Source organism: Sceloporus occidentalis, unplaced genomic scaffold (assembly GCF_023333645.1).
Source record: "Sceloporus occidentalis isolate IW3139 unplaced genomic scaffold, rSceOcc1.0.p SCAF_213, whole genome shotgun sequence".
Classification (NCBI taxonomy): Eukaryota; Metazoa; Chordata; class Lepidosauria; order Squamata; family Phrynosomatidae; genus Sceloporus; species Sceloporus occidentalis.
This window is the reverse complement of record NW_028317193.1, coordinates 1159167-1176947: the sequence shown is the minus strand read 5'-3', so window position 1 is coordinate 1176947 and position 17781 is coordinate 1159167. Positions and strand designations below refer to the sequence as shown.

General features: G+C 40.3%; 1 protein-coding gene across 1 annotated transcript in view; it reads left to right on the top strand.

Annotated features, from left to right (window-relative positions):
- Positions 1-356: 356 nt before the first annotated feature.
- LOC149277504 (IQ domain-containing protein K-like) overlaps positions 357-17781 on the top strand; it is a 38610-nt gene continuing 21185 nt past the window's right edge. The window contains exons 1-4 of the mRNA XM_089502847.1: positions 357-417; positions 1966-2030; positions 3005-3062; positions 3759-3856. Coding sequence (XP_089358973.1) covers positions 357-417; positions 1966-2030; positions 3005-3062; positions 3759-3856 — 282 coding nt within the window. The remainder of the gene's footprint in view (positions 418-1965; positions 2031-3004; positions 3063-3758; positions 3857-17781) is intronic.

Here is a 17781-nt window from a genome sequence, read left to right as displayed (position 1 = left end):
GGAGTATAACTGGCCTACATTTTCTCCAAAGATATAAGAACGCAACTTAAATGTGTACATCATGCATTTATATGATCAGATCTGGGGTAGCCATAATCAGTCACCATGGAAACAAACTAAATGTGCTGCTGTGGAGTAAACATGTTCACTCTGTAAACACTACTCAATGTAACTCGGCTTTATTATCATGTAGTATCAAGTTTCTTAATACCTTCTCTCTGACCGGCGACTCAGATCTACAACACGTGCGTCTCCATCTGCCTAACCCGGAAGTCAAGCACTGCACACGCTCCCGAGGAATGCTGGGTAGTGGTGTGTGTTGTGTACGTGTTGTTATAGCAACCAGCATCCTGGCCATGGCTGTAGCCAGCACCGGAGAGAAATTATCTGGGCGTTTATGGGACCAAATATGTCAAGGTATTTCCCTGCCACCCGCAGGGTGATCTTAATGCCAATGCCCTTCGGAATGAATTGAGTTTAATTACTGTATAATAACTGGAATGCTATTAATATATTATTAATATTAATAGCTATATACTGTACACAGTACCTCATGTAGTCAGAATTCCGAAAAGGGTCATTTATTTATTTAATGTCAGGGGGCCTGCTGAGATCAGGCATGCAATCGCCATGTGTATATTAACCCTGCGTTATTATTATTATTATTATTATATCTGCAGATTTTAAGGGATAATACCAGATTCTGGATCACCACCCGCATATTGTGATATATATACATTAAGTGGTACTTCACTGAGTATTCACTATGTCATTGTTTGGATAGGAAGGCTAGAAAAAAATATAAAAAATGTACCTGGACAACAGTAATTTTATTCTATGCATTTTCTATAAACAGCGACAGTAAAATCAGATCTGATGACAATATTGAAAGAACCCTTACTATTGTGGACAAGCGATACGTTATGATTTACTGTACTCCCTTGATCTTGGTAACAATACTGTCAGTGTTCTCTGGAGACATTGTCTTTCCAACCTCCTTTACTAGTTCCGTTCACTCAGTAAGTGAAATTTCCAAGAGGCAAGGTGTTCCTCAAATCATTTGCACGATGTTGGCAAACTATCCTATTTGTGGTTTCATAATGGATGCAATTTGTTTTAATTATAAGCCCCCTGAGACTTGAACCGATTATTATCCTCCTTAGCCAATGGCTCGCTGTTGTCTCGCGTTCCCCATGCTGATACAATGAATGCACACAGCTTAGATGTTTACAGATCTTTTGCAGCTGCAATATGGGTTCATTGTTAGCCCCTGAAGATGCGTGCAGCTGGATGTCTCTGAATAAATACATGGCAGGTTCTGAATGACACTGTTTATTTAATGATTTGCTTTCTGGCCTTAAACCTGTTTTTGTGACCCGCAGTCTAAATAGATTCTGGATTGTGCTCAATACGAGAGTCGTGTTTTAAGGTTCTTCTTCCACCACTCTTCAGAATACTGATCTGAGCCATTTCGATCTAAAAAATATATACTGTTTGCCTTTTCCTCCAGTTGGAAGATTGTGAGAAGTCAGAGAAAGATCTTAGGGAGAAAATATGTGACTACGATATGTTGGGCGACTGTGGAGGATGATTATGGAAAATGAGCTAATTTTCATGAATTTTGGGATGTCTTCCAATTAACAAAAACATTGTTGTGGCGTCTCAAACACAAGAAATAAGTTATTACATAGACTAGGAAATACTATACATACATTCAATTGTTTGAAAAGATGCATACGGGCAAAGTGCATTATGACAATTCGTTACCACTTGGATGTGGCTCTTCTCTACAACTTCAGATGAAGGCCCCCAAAGATCCATGGAGGCCCCTGACCTGTTTATACGGTAGTGTCACCTGTACTGGAGACAGACAGGAGTGTTAACTTGCATGTCTTTAACTGTAATGTAATGCTGTATATAAAACTCTGGGGTGTATATCTAATTCATTTTTCTTTTACATCGTAGAATATGAACAAGAGCAGCCTTCTCCTCCACCAGGTCTTTATTCTAAAGCAAAGCCATTTCTTTCTGTAAGTACAAACATTAATGTGCGACTGTCAATAATTAGACTGTCAATTACAGTAACACTGGTGTGAGTGACACACGGGGGGGGTATATGTAAAAATAGATTCTACATAGTTTTAAAAGAGTGTTTATTAGTGGAAGGGTCCAATTAGCAGAATGGAAAACACTTTGCATCAGAATATCTATGTTCCATCCTTGCAAATGCATGAAAGAATTCATCAGAAACCGCCACTATGCATTTGACTTCTTCCTTTGCCCCAGTAATGTACCCAGGTCTAGGCTGGCTAAGGCCCAAATGGGCAGAAGTCACCCTGCTACAAAACCGCGTCACTATGGGTCACTTACGGGGGAGAGTCGCCTACTTACGCTAAGGAAGCTGTGGCGGCTCAGCATTTCCCAGCACACCATGTATTAAAAGTGCGCATTGCCTGGCTCGGGCCTAGGACAGCGCCCAATGTGAATACACCACCTCCCCTAGCTACTTGTTACACGTGTCCGGCTTGTGTGTCTGTGTGTGCTTTACTGGCTGTTACTTTAAGTAGTGTTATAACTTAATGCTTTATTTGCTTCTGTCATAAGTGTTATTGGCTGAAAGATGAGTATTGGGTTGGTATAGCATGGGCCCGCTTAGTTGGGCGAGTCCCCTGAGCCCAAATGCTCTGGAGCTTCCCCCGCATAAAGGGATAGAGTTCATTAATCAGGGACGTTCCAATTGAAACTAGCATCCCCAGGTGGTTTCCTGTGGGTTCACTGCTATTTACGGACTGCGTAAAGATTTGGCCCACATCTGATGATGCTAACGTTTAAGAATGACCTTTATAGGATGTTATACCCAAAATGTATGGAATTTTATGATAAACTGAAAAAGAATCTCCTACACAGCTGATGTATATTTCCCCAACAATCCTGGCTCCTTAGTCGTGCAAAATTCTTGTTATTATGAATACATTGAAGCCATTTTGTATTTTTTTAAATACAGATCAATGATTTTGACGGACGTGTTAGCGATGGCATAAAACTCCCTGACCCAAAAACATGTAAGTAGATTAACATATGGCTTACATAAAGATATTTGCATGTCTGTATACTTTTCACTTTTGTGATATTTCTTGCAATGCCTATACTGAGGGCTAAGCAAGCCTATGTATAATCTTGGAGAACTCGAAAAGAAGTCTTTGCTATGGCTGCCTCTTTAAAACCCCTGGGCTATTTGATCCAGCAGCTTTACATCCAGGGACAAAATTGTACTAAATAAGAGCAGACTTTACCGGAGATCCCTGTTCTCCATGTTTTAGCTCATAATACTCAATGCTATGCCTCCCATTACGGTCACGTTGGTAGCAACAGTTACTTAATAAAGAGATGAGGAGCTTTCAATCAACTCTAGATAACTTTGGCTTACATGAAGCCAGTTATGTGCTGATGATGTCACATCATGTCTCGGCCAACCAGCTGGGAATTAATTCTAACAGGGTGTTTTTCTTTTGCTGCAAAAAATGCTCTTTTCAGCTCCCAAACAGTAGAGGGGATCTTGAGCCTACTTTGATATGTGCTTCGATAGAGTTGACACTCAATGAGTGTTGAGATCTCATCAGCATGTATTTAAACAACTAGCTGTCCAGTTATTGAAGAAATATAATGATATCATTGTGTATTTTGTATTGTGTGTTTTGCTCTTTAAATATTCCTTAAAAACATCTTGTAATATATTGTCTTATCTGCCCGTAATGTAGGTTCTCCTAGAAAATATTTGGAAAACTACATATTTCCTGTGTTACTGCCAGGATTGGCTGAATTGCTGATTGAAGCAAAAAAGCAGAAGTGCTTCGAAGTAAGTTTTTTATGGTTTGTGATATATTTTTTGTGGTGAGTGCTAGTCCACCAGAGGTGGCTCTACCACATAAGCATATTAAGCATGTGCCTAGACCTGAGTCTCTTGGGCTAGTCTAGACAGTTCTGTTGAACAGTATTGAACCAGACATGACAGATGGTATTTGAACACAAAAGAGTGAAGACCAAACTCTAGGACTTACAGCAGACAGTTGGTTTCATGGATGGAATAGTCAAGTGAGGCCAGGATCGTGCAAATTCCTAAACTTGAACCTGGACAAATGATCTGATCAACATTGCTAACAGACTTGATCAGTGAAGGAAATGCAGAGCCAGTGGAAGACAATATTGAGAGCTAAATAGGTATCAAAAAGTGAGAGGAGATACACAGGGATTGGGAAAGGCGGTCAGTAGGAGATTAAAGGCCATCCTGAACATGACAAGAGCAAACAAGGTTTAAGGTTTCTACAGCAGACTGCATGGTCCACATGGTCCGAATAGTTCTTTTCTATTAGAAGTTTCTAAAAAAAATGTAGTTTTATTCCTGTAATTGGTAAATTGTGGTTGTATCAAAGGACCTTGGTGGATTATGCTTTTTGGACAATTTATTAGCCTACTCATTTTACAAATTCGTTTAAGCTCTAAAGACTTAAAACAGTTCTTTAGAGCCAATAGAGGAACATATGTAAAGCTACATAAGCTTTTTGGGACCTCAGAGGTCCCTTTTGTATCCCATTATTTTTCCCATTAACTGACATAATAATGATTGACAGGCCATAGCGGTGCAGCTGCCACCTCCACCAGATAGATGTTTTAGATGATCTGTATGGTTAGGTCAACCCTGAGTAGAGCATTAGCAAAGAAGCAGTTTGGAGGCCGTGATTGTAAACAATAAAGATTCAACGGTACAAAGTAAAACATTATAATACACATTTATTATATAAGGAAATTACAAATGCGCAAAATAGAAACATGAAATTTGACGGCAGATTAGAAAACATTTGGCCCATTTTCCTGCTGTAACTTTAATCAGTGCTTGATCTTGTCGTAGATTCCGGATAGCTTTATCCTGTCCCATGCATGTTTAAATTATCTCACCAACTCTTCTGCTTGGAGGCTGTTCCACTTATGTGCCACCAAATCATACACAATAAAGCCAATATACGGTAGATTTTACATGTAACAATTGTGTAATCTGTTGTTTTCCTTACAATAAGATGCAGAGTAATTTTCTCAACAGGAGATGGCAGTCAAATGAAAACAAAAATGCTTTTTTTTTTAACAAAAAAACTGTAATAATAAAAAGAAACATTTATCCAGACGCTAAGATTAAAAAAACAGTCATTACTAATGATCGCTTTTAAAATTAAAATATTCAGTCCTTATTATAGCGTGAAGGATGTATTCATTTTGGACCAAATATCTCACAATCTGTCGCCATAAGTAATTTAAATGTAAGCGAAGATTGAATGACAAAAAGACATTCCATGACCATCGCATTGAGCCGAAGGGGACACGCACGTGAGACTCGCATAATAAGAGCAGCAGCTAGTAGACAATAGCAGATGCCCGGGCAGACGTTCCAGCGCCGAGTACGACAACAATGGTAATCAGATGCACAATGGTCTGACACACAGCAGATCTTTTCAAATAACACACTTTGAAAGGACATCACGAAACTGGTAGCAGAATCCATATGATTAAAGCAAAGAAAAGCATACATTTAAATAATAGGCAGATGGTTTAGGGATTTTACGGACTCAGCCCTGCCTCTTTTTATGCATTTTCCCATGCATTAAAAATAGGATAGGGGTGGGAAACTAATATATTTGAGACTGTAGTATCTCATGCCCTAAAACCCCCTTACCAAAAATATTGTGTATGAGAATAAAAATAGTACAGTCCTTTTAATACACATTTCTTTTTGCGAGAAGCCCTTTTAAGTGGGTGAAACGCGTTAGGTTTCTACAAACGTTAAAAAAAATTAAAAATAGTGTATTGCTCAAAAATGATGTATTAAATGAAATTGGGTATAATTTTATATTATTTCTCTGTTACTCTAACGAGGCGCCTGCACTACTTTTGTTTACAACCAACAAGGGGTCTCGTCATTGATGTTCATAGCAGCCTTTGGTTGAAACACAGAGAGTAATGCTCTCATATTTATGTATGAAAATAGGCTCAACACTTGGGATATTAAGGTTGGAACAAGTATAATGTTTAAATATTAAAGTCTGGTTTTCCATGGTATATTCATATATTGGGTTTGTGATATTTCTTATTTTAACCATGTGACTGTAGTACATATGTTTATTCACGGTACTGTCAGATGTAGGATGCAGGTAACTGACAGGGGTTAAAAATAATCTTACTGGTGCCTTAGAAATACTGTAGACTAATCTTTTTTGATTAAGTCCCATATTGACTACTAAAAATAAAAAAACATTTGCCTCTTCAAGCCATCTGAATGGAAACCATCCTGATCAGTAAAAATTGGCAGATGAGCCAAATGTTTTCTGTAAATGACTCCTGAATTCTATAGGATCATGTCCAATTGAGTTAGATTTAGTTACCTTAAATAGTTAAAAGCTGTTTGTGATGCCTTTTAGTGGACCAGCATTTATACAGCCAGATATCACATAGGCTTTCAAGGCCTCAGAGGTCCCCTGTACAGATGTAGTCAGATGTTATGCATTAATAGTATGCTGCTTGACAATTTAGATAGAAGATCCAGCTCCACAAATAAGGGTTAAAAATTCAAAATTTAATTAGACCAGTTAAAACATGATAGACAAAAAAAGAGAAAAAAGAGAGATGTGCTCAAGTGATTGAGAAAAAATACGCCAACGCGTTTCAAACCTTACGGTTCTTAATCATGGCTTAAAAGTATGTTGCTGCTACTGCACCTTATATATAAATGACTCTGTCTAGAGATTGATCTATGCTCACGCCCCCTCGTTAACCCATAATTAGTCAACATAGGGAGTGGGTGCAATTAATACAAACCAAACCAAGGGAGCGGGTGCAATTGATACAAATCAAATCAAAAGCAAATCAAGGGAGCGGGTGCAATTGATATAAATCATGGTACACATGGAAATTCTACATCAAATGATAATTTCAGTACGTATAACAAATGAACAAAAATCAACGTAATAATAATAATATAATATATAAAGTTTAATAAATATATGCTAGGTCATTTCTATAATTCATGTCCACAGGAAATCTCGTGTCAAGGCATAAAATCCAAAAAGCTTCCCTTAGGCGAAGAGCACGGGACCAATCACCTCCCCTATTAGGGGGGTGAACGCGTTCTATGCCTATTACTTCTAAATTAGTTGTATTACCATTATGTATTTCACTGAAATGTTTGGATAAACCAGACATGGATCGTAGCGAAGAAAGAGCTGTACCTAAATCATGTATGTGTTCATATATACGTCTTTTAAACTTACAATGACTGGTTTGTATGAATGACAGCCATACTAACCACTTAAGAGGTTTGAAATGTAAGACACTGCTTATCCCAGTAGCACAGGGGGGGTTAGTAATTCTTAAACGGTTAAAGTGAAAAAGATCCCCTTAGTACTTGTCATCTTGGTTCTTTATTTCTAACATGCAGCGGTGCACTAGGTACGTGTTTGGCATTAATCGTATTAAATGAGTTTATCAGTGCTGTTCTAGTATGTCCACCAGGGATGGTGGCCTCATTTTATTGCAGTTCCTGTCCATGATTAGGACACATCTGTATGCGAGACATGGTGAGCATGACTGTGACAGTTCACCGATTCTTCAACAAATTACGGGTAGACTCGTACTCGTTCCAGAAGAAAAAATGTTTTCATGAATTTGGAGACTGGCCAATCCGGCATGCCTGGTACAGCTGTGCCATTCTTATAGCAACCATCCAATTACAGAGCAGATAATTGGAATCCTGAAAGACCTAATGATACGTATTATGTGCAGCTATCATACTTCCAAGTACCTCTTGTCACTGAGTAGTCTGCTCATTTTCCAGCGGTTTGACTTCTTATTTAGCATTATCTTAGCTACAGGGGTACAGTGGAACCAGGATTACATAGGGAAACATAGGGACTTAGCTTTAAGGTTATGTATAATTGTACACATCTGCAGCTATACTTTTATACCCCTGTTATCTACACATTTTGAGAAAAAAATATTCCTGGTTCCTTAGTATTATAAATATTTGTTCATAAATGGTTAATGGCAAAGTGTAAGCTGGTTTCAGGCTTTGATGTGTGTTTGTCTTGGCAGATGATAGTAAGGAGTTATTGACCTTTTAAAGACTCTCAATGAATGGCATTTCACTTGTTTATTGGTCAATTAGAGAGCAGCATCTCAAAAAGTAATGGATATTAGGTGTTTACCTATTAAACGTTAACTGTGTACATTGCATATCGTGGCAGATCTTAAGTGTCCTTGGAAACAGGGTCTAGAGATATTATGTCGTGATCTAGTATGTTTTAAGTGTGACATAAATGGAATGTTTATCTAAGTAAAACATCCAACCGTCTACACCCTTTCCTGGAACGGGCAGGGGATCCTATAATTAGAGGGGAAGCCTATTATGTTGAAGAGATGTAAGTAAAACGGATTCACTTTTTATATTCTGACCAATTCAGCAGAAGTGGTACAGAGGCTAATACAGTGATGGAATTCAAACTTGCATGAAAAGGCGCTGGGCTATTCTAAATTAAGATGAGACCAAGGATTCACCAAGAAAAAAGGACAGACTAAATGAGCCAAATGGACCTTATGTCTTGTAAAATGTAGTGTTTCTACAGTAAAATGCTGAAACCATTCACAGCAATGATTTTTATCATAATTTTTGTGTGAGCACTTTTAATATGACACAAAAACAGGCACACTTAGGTAGCTGCCATAAAAAAACTAAGAAGGCTTCTTAACAGTATACGTAGTATATAGAGATGTGCTTCATCTTTCAGCAAGGGTATATTCTGTTAGGCCGTTACACCTACGGCCACAGTTCCACGGAGGCAGCAGCCCCTCTGCCACATTACTGATGGTCCTTTTGTGGGACCATGCTCCCTGGGGGCTACTTATCCATGGACTGCTTTGGCTTATCCACACCATATACTCATATAGCCCAAATACACTATTGTGAACTGTGCCTTGCTCCATAGATCACAGCCTCCTTAGCAAACGTACTCGTCCCTGGGTGTGCTTAAAATGCATGTCATGTCCCTGCACTCAGCAAAAGGAGATGCCAGACGCAGAGGTGAGAGATGGTACAAGCTGGTGGCATACCCTTGGTCAGCCCTAAGGCAGCGCTCAGCCAAAATATGCCACTGGAATTTAGAGGAAAGAATCATTTACTATGCCTTCGAGAGAGTACAGTTAAGTGGAACAGCAACTTTAAATGTCCTGTTCAGTGAACATAATGTTTTAGAATAACAGATAACCTCAATAAATGACCACAGCATAGCCAGCAGACAATGGATTCACATTTCCTCTGGCCATAATTGCTTTATTAATGTAATCCAACGGTGAGACATTGAAATAAATGCATTTGTATAGCAATTTATTCATATATCCTAGACTCAGACCAAATCAGCTGTTTTGATAGTACCGCTGGGAATTGATTGTCCCATGAGATGTAAAAAATAAATAGACATTTAATTTACCCCGTAGCAGAGATAACTCGTTGACATCAGTCTTTCAATGTATTTTCCCATTTAAAGTCTTGACTGTAGTTTTTTCTCTGCAATCTTCTTCAAATACATTGTCATATTCCTTCTCATAATATATTGATGTCTTTAATCACAACCACATACAGCCCAGTCATTAAGGTTTGAGTCTTCATCAGGTAAAATGGGCAGACTAGATGGACCGAATGGTTTTGATCTGGTATCCAATTCTATGTTTCTAGGATTACCTTGGAACATCCCATGGTTGGCTAGCCAGAGCTTTCCCTTTTCTGGGGTAGCAGCTTTGTGATGGGACAGAGCTAGCTGCACATGGTGAAAAGTCTAACTTCAGGGAGTGAAGTGGGTTGGGAGCGGGCATGGTCAAACACCACTCCTCTGCCCAGAGAAAGACGAAACTGGCCCGTAGACCCAGGTAAGCAGGGCTTCACCTGGAGAATCCTGGTGAAATCTGGAGAATTCCAAAGTATGTTTATCACAGCAATTACAGTGTCTACAGGCCCATGGTAGATTAAATAAACAATAATGTTGAATTTGTTGAGCCCCAAGATAAGAGAACGGGGAGTTTGATGAGCCCAACAGTGTGGAGGATCAGGTATAGGCAGCTGAGCAGGTAGGAATACAGAACAGATCAGCCAGAGTTGGGTTTGGTTCACTAAGCAGGTAGTCAGGCAAGCCAATTGTCCTCTGAAACGCCTTTAAGCCTATATGTAAAATATTTCAGAAATAGATGAGGCTTTTCATTGTAAATGTATAAACTTTCTCCTGACACTGCATTTAAATCAATATAACAAATAATTGATATATAAATCTAATGGACTTTATAAGACTTACTTATCTGAGTCTGTTTCCAGTTGCTATGAGGGCAAAGTATGACGCAAAATGATGCCATATTTATATTTGTACAGACCAGAACTGTGTGTTGGCCATTGCGTTATTTATAAATGGCTGAAGAAGAATGTTCTGTGATTTTGCTTTAAAAATTGGGTTACTTTATTTATTATATATTTTCTTACCAAATTTCATTACTTGCAAATGACAACTATATAAGTAGGTAATGAGACTGTATGTGCGCATGTTTCTTTTCAGAGAAGACCAATATGAAATATGTTTAAAAAGATCCTTAACAGATCACGTTCCATTCCTAATTTACCGTTTTAGTGGACATTATTGAATTTGCGTAAATAAAAGTGATTATGTAACATAAAAAACATACAGAGACTTTATAGATCACAATGTGTCTCATTTATATTTCTTTATATTTTTTTTATATTTCGAATGGAATTTAAGCTTAACAAGGACTCTTCTTCAAATACTACATTTTTGCTTTCAACGATACTTCATGATAAGTTGTTTTGCAACTGAAATTTGATTTGCCATTTCTGATATTTCTTATTTGGCAAACACTGATAGGAACTCACATGATATAAAAACAATGAAAACAAGGGATATTTACTTAGCAACTAAGCCAACACGCCACTTTTATCCTCTTTGAGGTTTTATTGTGGAAAGTTAAGTAATCTTATCATAGGATGATTTCCTCCTTAGTCACTGTTCTTCAGAAGCAAACAAACCTAAATCTTCACGTCACGTTCACCGCATTCTAACTAAAATTAAATATATATTTTTTTTACTGGGTAACTAAAATAATAGACCAGGGAGGAGCAGTAAGGATTTCGGTAAGACTCTCCCAGTCATGGAAGAATTCCATTTGGTCTTGGATGTTAAAATAATTGAATGGATAAAACAGTGGCTGTTACAGAAGACAGAAGGTTGTAGTTAACGTGTATATTCAAACAAAGGTCAGGGTCTCTTAATCCTGGGCGGGAGATTTCAATGTGGCTTTTGAACCCAGACTGGATACTTCTGAAGGACACTGCTGCACTCCCCCGCATGTCTCCCAAAAAATGAAAGCTCTACTTCATAATCTTCAGCTAGTAGATTGCTGGAGAGCGCTTCACCTCTGCGATAGGGACTACAGTTTTTTCTCCACGGCCAGGAGACTCTATACTAGACTTGATTATCTCTTCCTGCCATACTACCATCTCCCCAAATTGCTGTCTGCCCGTTATGGTCTGATTACCTGGTCGGATCATGCACCGTTGATATTGTCTCTGACCTCGACGCTGACCCGACCTGCAGCGACGACATGGCGTCTTAACGAATCACTCTTTACGGACCCGATAGTTCAGACTGACACACACTCCCTCCTGACTATTTCACGGATAATGCTATCCCGGACTTTTCCCCTCTTACTGTGTGGGAGGCTCATAAATGCGTAGTTCGCGGTCATTTCATAAAGGTTGGGTCTGAACGCAAGAAAGCTGCTGCGTCCGCCCTAGGGAAACTATATCACGACATCGCGACGTTAGAGCAGGCCCATAAAGGTTCTCTTACTGATGCTGCCTTCCAGCAATTGGTTCTTCTGCGTAGGGACCTCTCTTTGTTGTTGGTCGCTAAAGCAAGGCGCTCTTTTCTGAAGCTGAGGGCCCTTTATTATGAAACCTGGTAAATATTTGGCTAGGGCCCTGAGAACTCGCTGCCGACCATATTATATCCCTAAGATACGTTCAACGGACGGTTCCCACCGCAGGCTTCCCAATGAGATTATGTCTGCCTTTACGGACTATTATTCTAATCTATATAATCTGTCTGGTGCCCATTCGTCTGCTGATCAGGCTGCCCGGTCTGATAAAATACGTGCTTATCTTTCCAGAATGCTGCGGAGGAAGTTGTCTGTGGAGGAGGCGGATAGTATGGAGGCCCCTATCACTTTAGCTGAACTGGGGGTGGCAGTTAAGGCATCTAAGCTTGTCCTGGCCCAGACGGACTCCCTTTGATTTACTACAGGAGGCTGATGGATGTCCTGGGGCCACGGATGGCGTGCTCATTTAATTCTATTTGAGTGGAGGGATATTCACCCACACACCTTGATCCCCAAGGAGGGCAAGGATTTGGAGCAATGCAGTAGCTTCCGCCCCATTTCCCTGCTTAACGCAGACCTCAAATTATTTTCAAAAATTTTGGCCACTCGTATGCAACGGTTTATCCCGTCCCTGGTACATCCCGATCAGACAGGTTTCGCGCCGGGACGCGAATCCCGTGATAGTACGCTTAGAGCGGTGAATTTAATGCATTATGCGATCTCCTCCAAGACTGAAACCATCCTCCTGTTAACAGATGCTGAAAAAGCCTTTGACAGGTTGGATTGGTCCTTTATGTTTGCGGTCTTGGATCATTTGGGTTTGGACCAAATATGCAGCGCTGGGTCTCCTCCCTATATTCCCGCCCCTCGGCTCGGGTGCGTGTTAATGGAGTGTTAATTGACTCCTTCTCTATCACGAATGGGACCAGACAGGGCTGCCTGCTCTCTCCCTTACTTTTCATTCTTTCTCTGGAGCCTTTCATGGAGTCCATCCGATGGAACGGGGACATTCGGGGCCTCTTAGTTGGTGACGTCATGCACAAGGTCCTGGGTTATGCCGACGACTTACTTTTTGTTATCACGCAACCGCGGCTAATGCTCCCGGTTATACTCCGTGAGTTCAAAGAATACGGGGCCTTGGCTAATCTCAAAATTAATAATTCAAAATCTGAGATCCTGAACCTTAATGTGTCTACACTTGACGCTCTGCATTTGTGTTCCAGCTTCCCCTTCAAATGGTGTGAGGGGAAGCTGAGGTATTTGGGTGTCTGGCTTACACGAGACCTGTCGGAGCTTTATCGCCATCATTTCCCTCCCCTGTTGTCTGCTATTCAGAAGGACCTCAACGCATGGTCCCCTCAACATATTTCGTGGTTTGGGAGAATTAACACCCTGAAGATGGCTATATTGCCCAAGCTTTTATTTTTATTCCAGTCTCTCCTGATAGAGATCCCCCGGGCCGTTCCATGTTTCTGCGCTTCATATCGTCTCGAGGGTGCCCCCAGTACTTTCAGGCTTGCCACCTTTTGCGAGCCCTGGAGTGGTCCCATCGTCCTGCACATAAATTGTGGGTTGGTATTGATGCCCAGGCGATTTCTGTACCCCTGCACCACCTCTTGTGGTTGCCACGTCATCACTCCCGAGCTTTCGCCCGCACCCACCCGTTTGTGAAGGCTACGCTACTCGCACTACACTCGCTGGATTTATTGCACTCTCTGACGACGTATCCCTCACCCCTGACGCCCATTAGAAATAATCCTGACTTCCAACAGGGACAGGTTGCTGGCCCTTTTTTGTCTACCACGCTGACGGACAGAGCTCCAATTTCCGACTTCTTACTTGATGGCAGGTTGAGACCATTAGATACGATTCTACCAGGCAGACCGCCCACCACCCTCGATAAATTTCACTACTGTCAGTTGCTGAGTTTCTTCTCTAAATCCGCTCGCAAACATACCATGGCGCGTGCTCTTACTAATTTTGAGCTCTTATGCACTGGCCCATCCCTCCCTCCACATGGTGTTTTGATATTGTACCAACTTCTTTTACGGACGCAACTCACTGTCCCGCTACGTTTTCAAGGCTTCTGGGAGCAGCTGCTGCAGGTTTCTTTAAGCTCGAAAGACTGGGACAAAATTTTTCTCCTCACCCATAAAAGCTCACGCAGTACTAAGCTGCAAGAAACCTCTTACAAACTCCTGACCCGATGGTATAGGTCCCCTGACGTTCTCCATGCTGCCTTCCCAGATGTGCCAGATATGTGGCTCCGAGGTAGGGACGATTTTACATTTATGGTGGAAGTGCCCGAGGATTGTTCCATTCTGCCGTCAGATCCATTCGCTCATGCCCCGGTTCACGGACCGTCAGGTACCGTTTTCGACTGCTTTTTTCCTTTTGCATCATATTGACCAATCGGTCTCTAGCTATAGGAAGTCGATAGTGCCTCACCTTCTGAACGCAGCGAAAGCCTTAATCCTGCTTCACTGGAAGGATCCTCTGCTGCCTTCGTTTCGGGAGTGGATCCTGAAAGTGGAACATATCAGGAGTTGGCCATGTCCTCTGATGATCAAAGTGAGAGGTATCGGAAGATGTGGTATTATTGGATGGAATATATTGAGAGCCCCGATGTTCGGGCCCTGTTGCTCGTGTGAGGGGTCGCTTTCGGGGTGCGGCGCTGTGCTGGTTTCTGGGGGCACCCCCCCCTTTTTTTTTTTTTTCTTCTCTCCCTCCTTCCTGTTTATCCTCTCTTCTCCTTCTTGTGTGCCATCCTTCCCCGTGTCCTTCCCTTGTTATGTCAGGGATGCTACATCTCTGCGCCTCCACACTTACCCCCATCATGTCCTATTTTGATCGGTCCCTGAGGCCCCCTATTCGACCTACAGTTTATGCCTGGGCGGATCTATGTCGACACGATTTTTGGTACCTTACCTTTGGTATGTCAATGTGATGAACAATGTGTTTTCTTCCTACAATATTCTTACCGCTGTATATGCCCTGTGTTCGACTATGTTGGCCCACTGCGTTGGGCTCTATGTCTGCCTGTACTCTGTGGACTTATGGGCCCTGTTTTCCCCCTTTGTTTTCCCTTCCCCACTGATTTCTTGTTCTGTTGTTGTGATAAAACAATAAAACATATATTTACAAAGGTCTCCTTACTAATGTGGCACCTCAGAGTTTGGTACATGGAACCCCACTTTTTCATGTTCCTGGTGGAATAAGCCAAATGGCTGATTTTAGTAAATTAGAATGGTCGAGGGTGTGGCATCTACAGTTTTATGTTGATAAATTCAAAATAATGTAATTATTTCTGAGGATGTAAAATAATGTATAGCTAGAAGCATTAGTAGCAATGAGAGGGAGGTGGTTCTCCTACTTTACAGGTCTCCGGTCACACCCCACCTAGAGTATTGTGTTGAATTCTGCCCCCCCCCCCGACCTCCAGAAGAATATGGACATTCTGGTTAGAGTTTAGAGAAGTGCTACTAAAATTATTTATGGTTTGCTGGATAAACATCCAAGATTGAGAGAGGGGATGGAATATAAATATTTAAATACATAAAGGGATGTGGATGAATGAGAAGTAGTTTCTTGCATATTTTCTTACAAAGTACTTTCAATGTCCCTGGGACACCGACTTTAAGTCTTTCATTCCCAAGATACTGCAATGTCAAACCAAGTAAAAAAAGTATAACCTTTGTAACCCGTACTGCACCATACGTTCCTTGGGGTGCTTGCTTGGAAGGTGTTTTGGAAGAAAATCAGAACAAGCAGCAATGAATGATACAAATACCTTTTATTATGTACCACAAAATAAGATAGGGGATATATAATCATACAGTATTATTAGTGATACAACTGCTCTATTACTTTAAGTTATAAGATATTATATGTTTTCAGATCCCTGCTGTGCAAGCGATTTGCTCATCTTCTCTCTTGACAGTGTGGGCTGTGATGTTAGAATGGGAACATACAGCTACATCTGTACCTCACAGAATATACACCTACTTCGTAGCAGAGCTTTCATTTTATTCCTTTAATTAATTGCATTGTCCCCGAAAACAGTAGTTACTGTGCTGAGCTGTCACATTTAAGATGTGCGTAGGAGGCAAAATGACGCACTCAAGCACAATGTTACGTACCCCTGTTGTCAAGATGTCCAAAATTTCCTATGTAGATGATGCCATATTAAAGATCCCAACCAACATATGCAGATGATAAATGTTTTGTGGTGTTTTTTTTTTTACAATTCGTGTCTTGCCTTAATCATGTATTAGCGACTGGATGTGCAGTATTTAAAGGACAACCCTAGTGAGAAAAAAATGAAATAAATAACATTAAAAACAGTAAAACTTTAATGAAAGGACATAGGTAATACCACACTGCCCATACCAAAGATGCATATCTTCGTTTGTATGTGATATTTTACGTGACAGCAATTTTAGTTACCAGTGTGGGCATTACAATAAATACCGGCGGCCATTTTATGAATTGGAGGCAGCGATGTTTACAAATATTATAAATATTACCAAAGCTCAATGTTACAAAGCAACAATGGAAACTGAGTGTTTTAAGATTGAAAATGACTCGGTCTGCGCCTTTTTTTCGCTAATAAATCATTTATGTCCAAATGTTGATCAGCTTCGCCTTTCTAAGCACAATAACACAATGCTTTAAGGCTTGGTTTCAGAGTTGACCTTTGGTGGTCCATGGAGACTTATTGTTGTACAAAAGGATTACTGCTGTGAGATAGAGATAAAATCAAGTATCAAAAGGTTCATAATGGATATGGGTAACAAACTAAGTAATCAAGACAGGGTAAACAATAAGAAACAATACACCCAGAACACATTTGGATGGTTTCGCGCAACAACAGGTATACAATGATTTAGCAAGTTTACAATATGGAGGTTTAATAAGGTTTATTAAAGTATGTAGGCTGAACTGACATGTTCGCTCAGACGGCAGTAAAGGTTTAGGAGTATCCGGAGTATCCTTGACTTATACAGGCCTAAACTAATATTACCATTGTATACAGATAGACTCTTAGAACAAATCAAAGTATCACATCAGAGGCATCATGAAAATAATGAGGAAAAAAAACTATATGCAAGGTCATTAGTTCATGGCCAAAGGGTAAAATCAGTTGACTAGGAGAGCTACATGTTGTTTGGAATATTTTGACATGTAGGCTGACCTACATTCACATATTTCTGGCACAGCAAGTGTCCGTTTTTGACATTCGGAAACACGCAGGAAACGTTCACAATGTGAATTGTCCTGCCATATATTGTATAAACCAGGACATATTTATGTGCAGGCATCCGGGACCTGGACGCTGAAATATTATTAAATGGCAGGTGACACCGCAGTTATGTTTTGGCGTAAAGGAAGCTTTTATTTTTCATTAATATAATCAATTCATATACAATGTTTTAACACTATCTTGCTTTTTTAATAGTTTTCACAAAAATGTAACTATATTTTTGCTTATGTTTGTGCTTTAGAGCTCTTGAACTTTTAATCTTATCCAAATCTTTTAGGAAACCACAAAAGTCCTTATCAAACTGCTTTGAGATAAACTCTCTCCCAACAGGAACTTTCGTGACAGGTCTATGGGGAATAGACGTGGAAAAAATGGCCCTATCCACATATATAGAATGGCCCTGCCGATGGGGCTGCTCTGTTGGCTGCTGTGGTATAAGACACCTTAATAGATAACCTCTATTTAATGAATCATTCAATATTGTGACTATACCAACAATATGACCAGCTCTGTGAAACCAAACTCTAGAGGCCTTTCACAAATGGGGT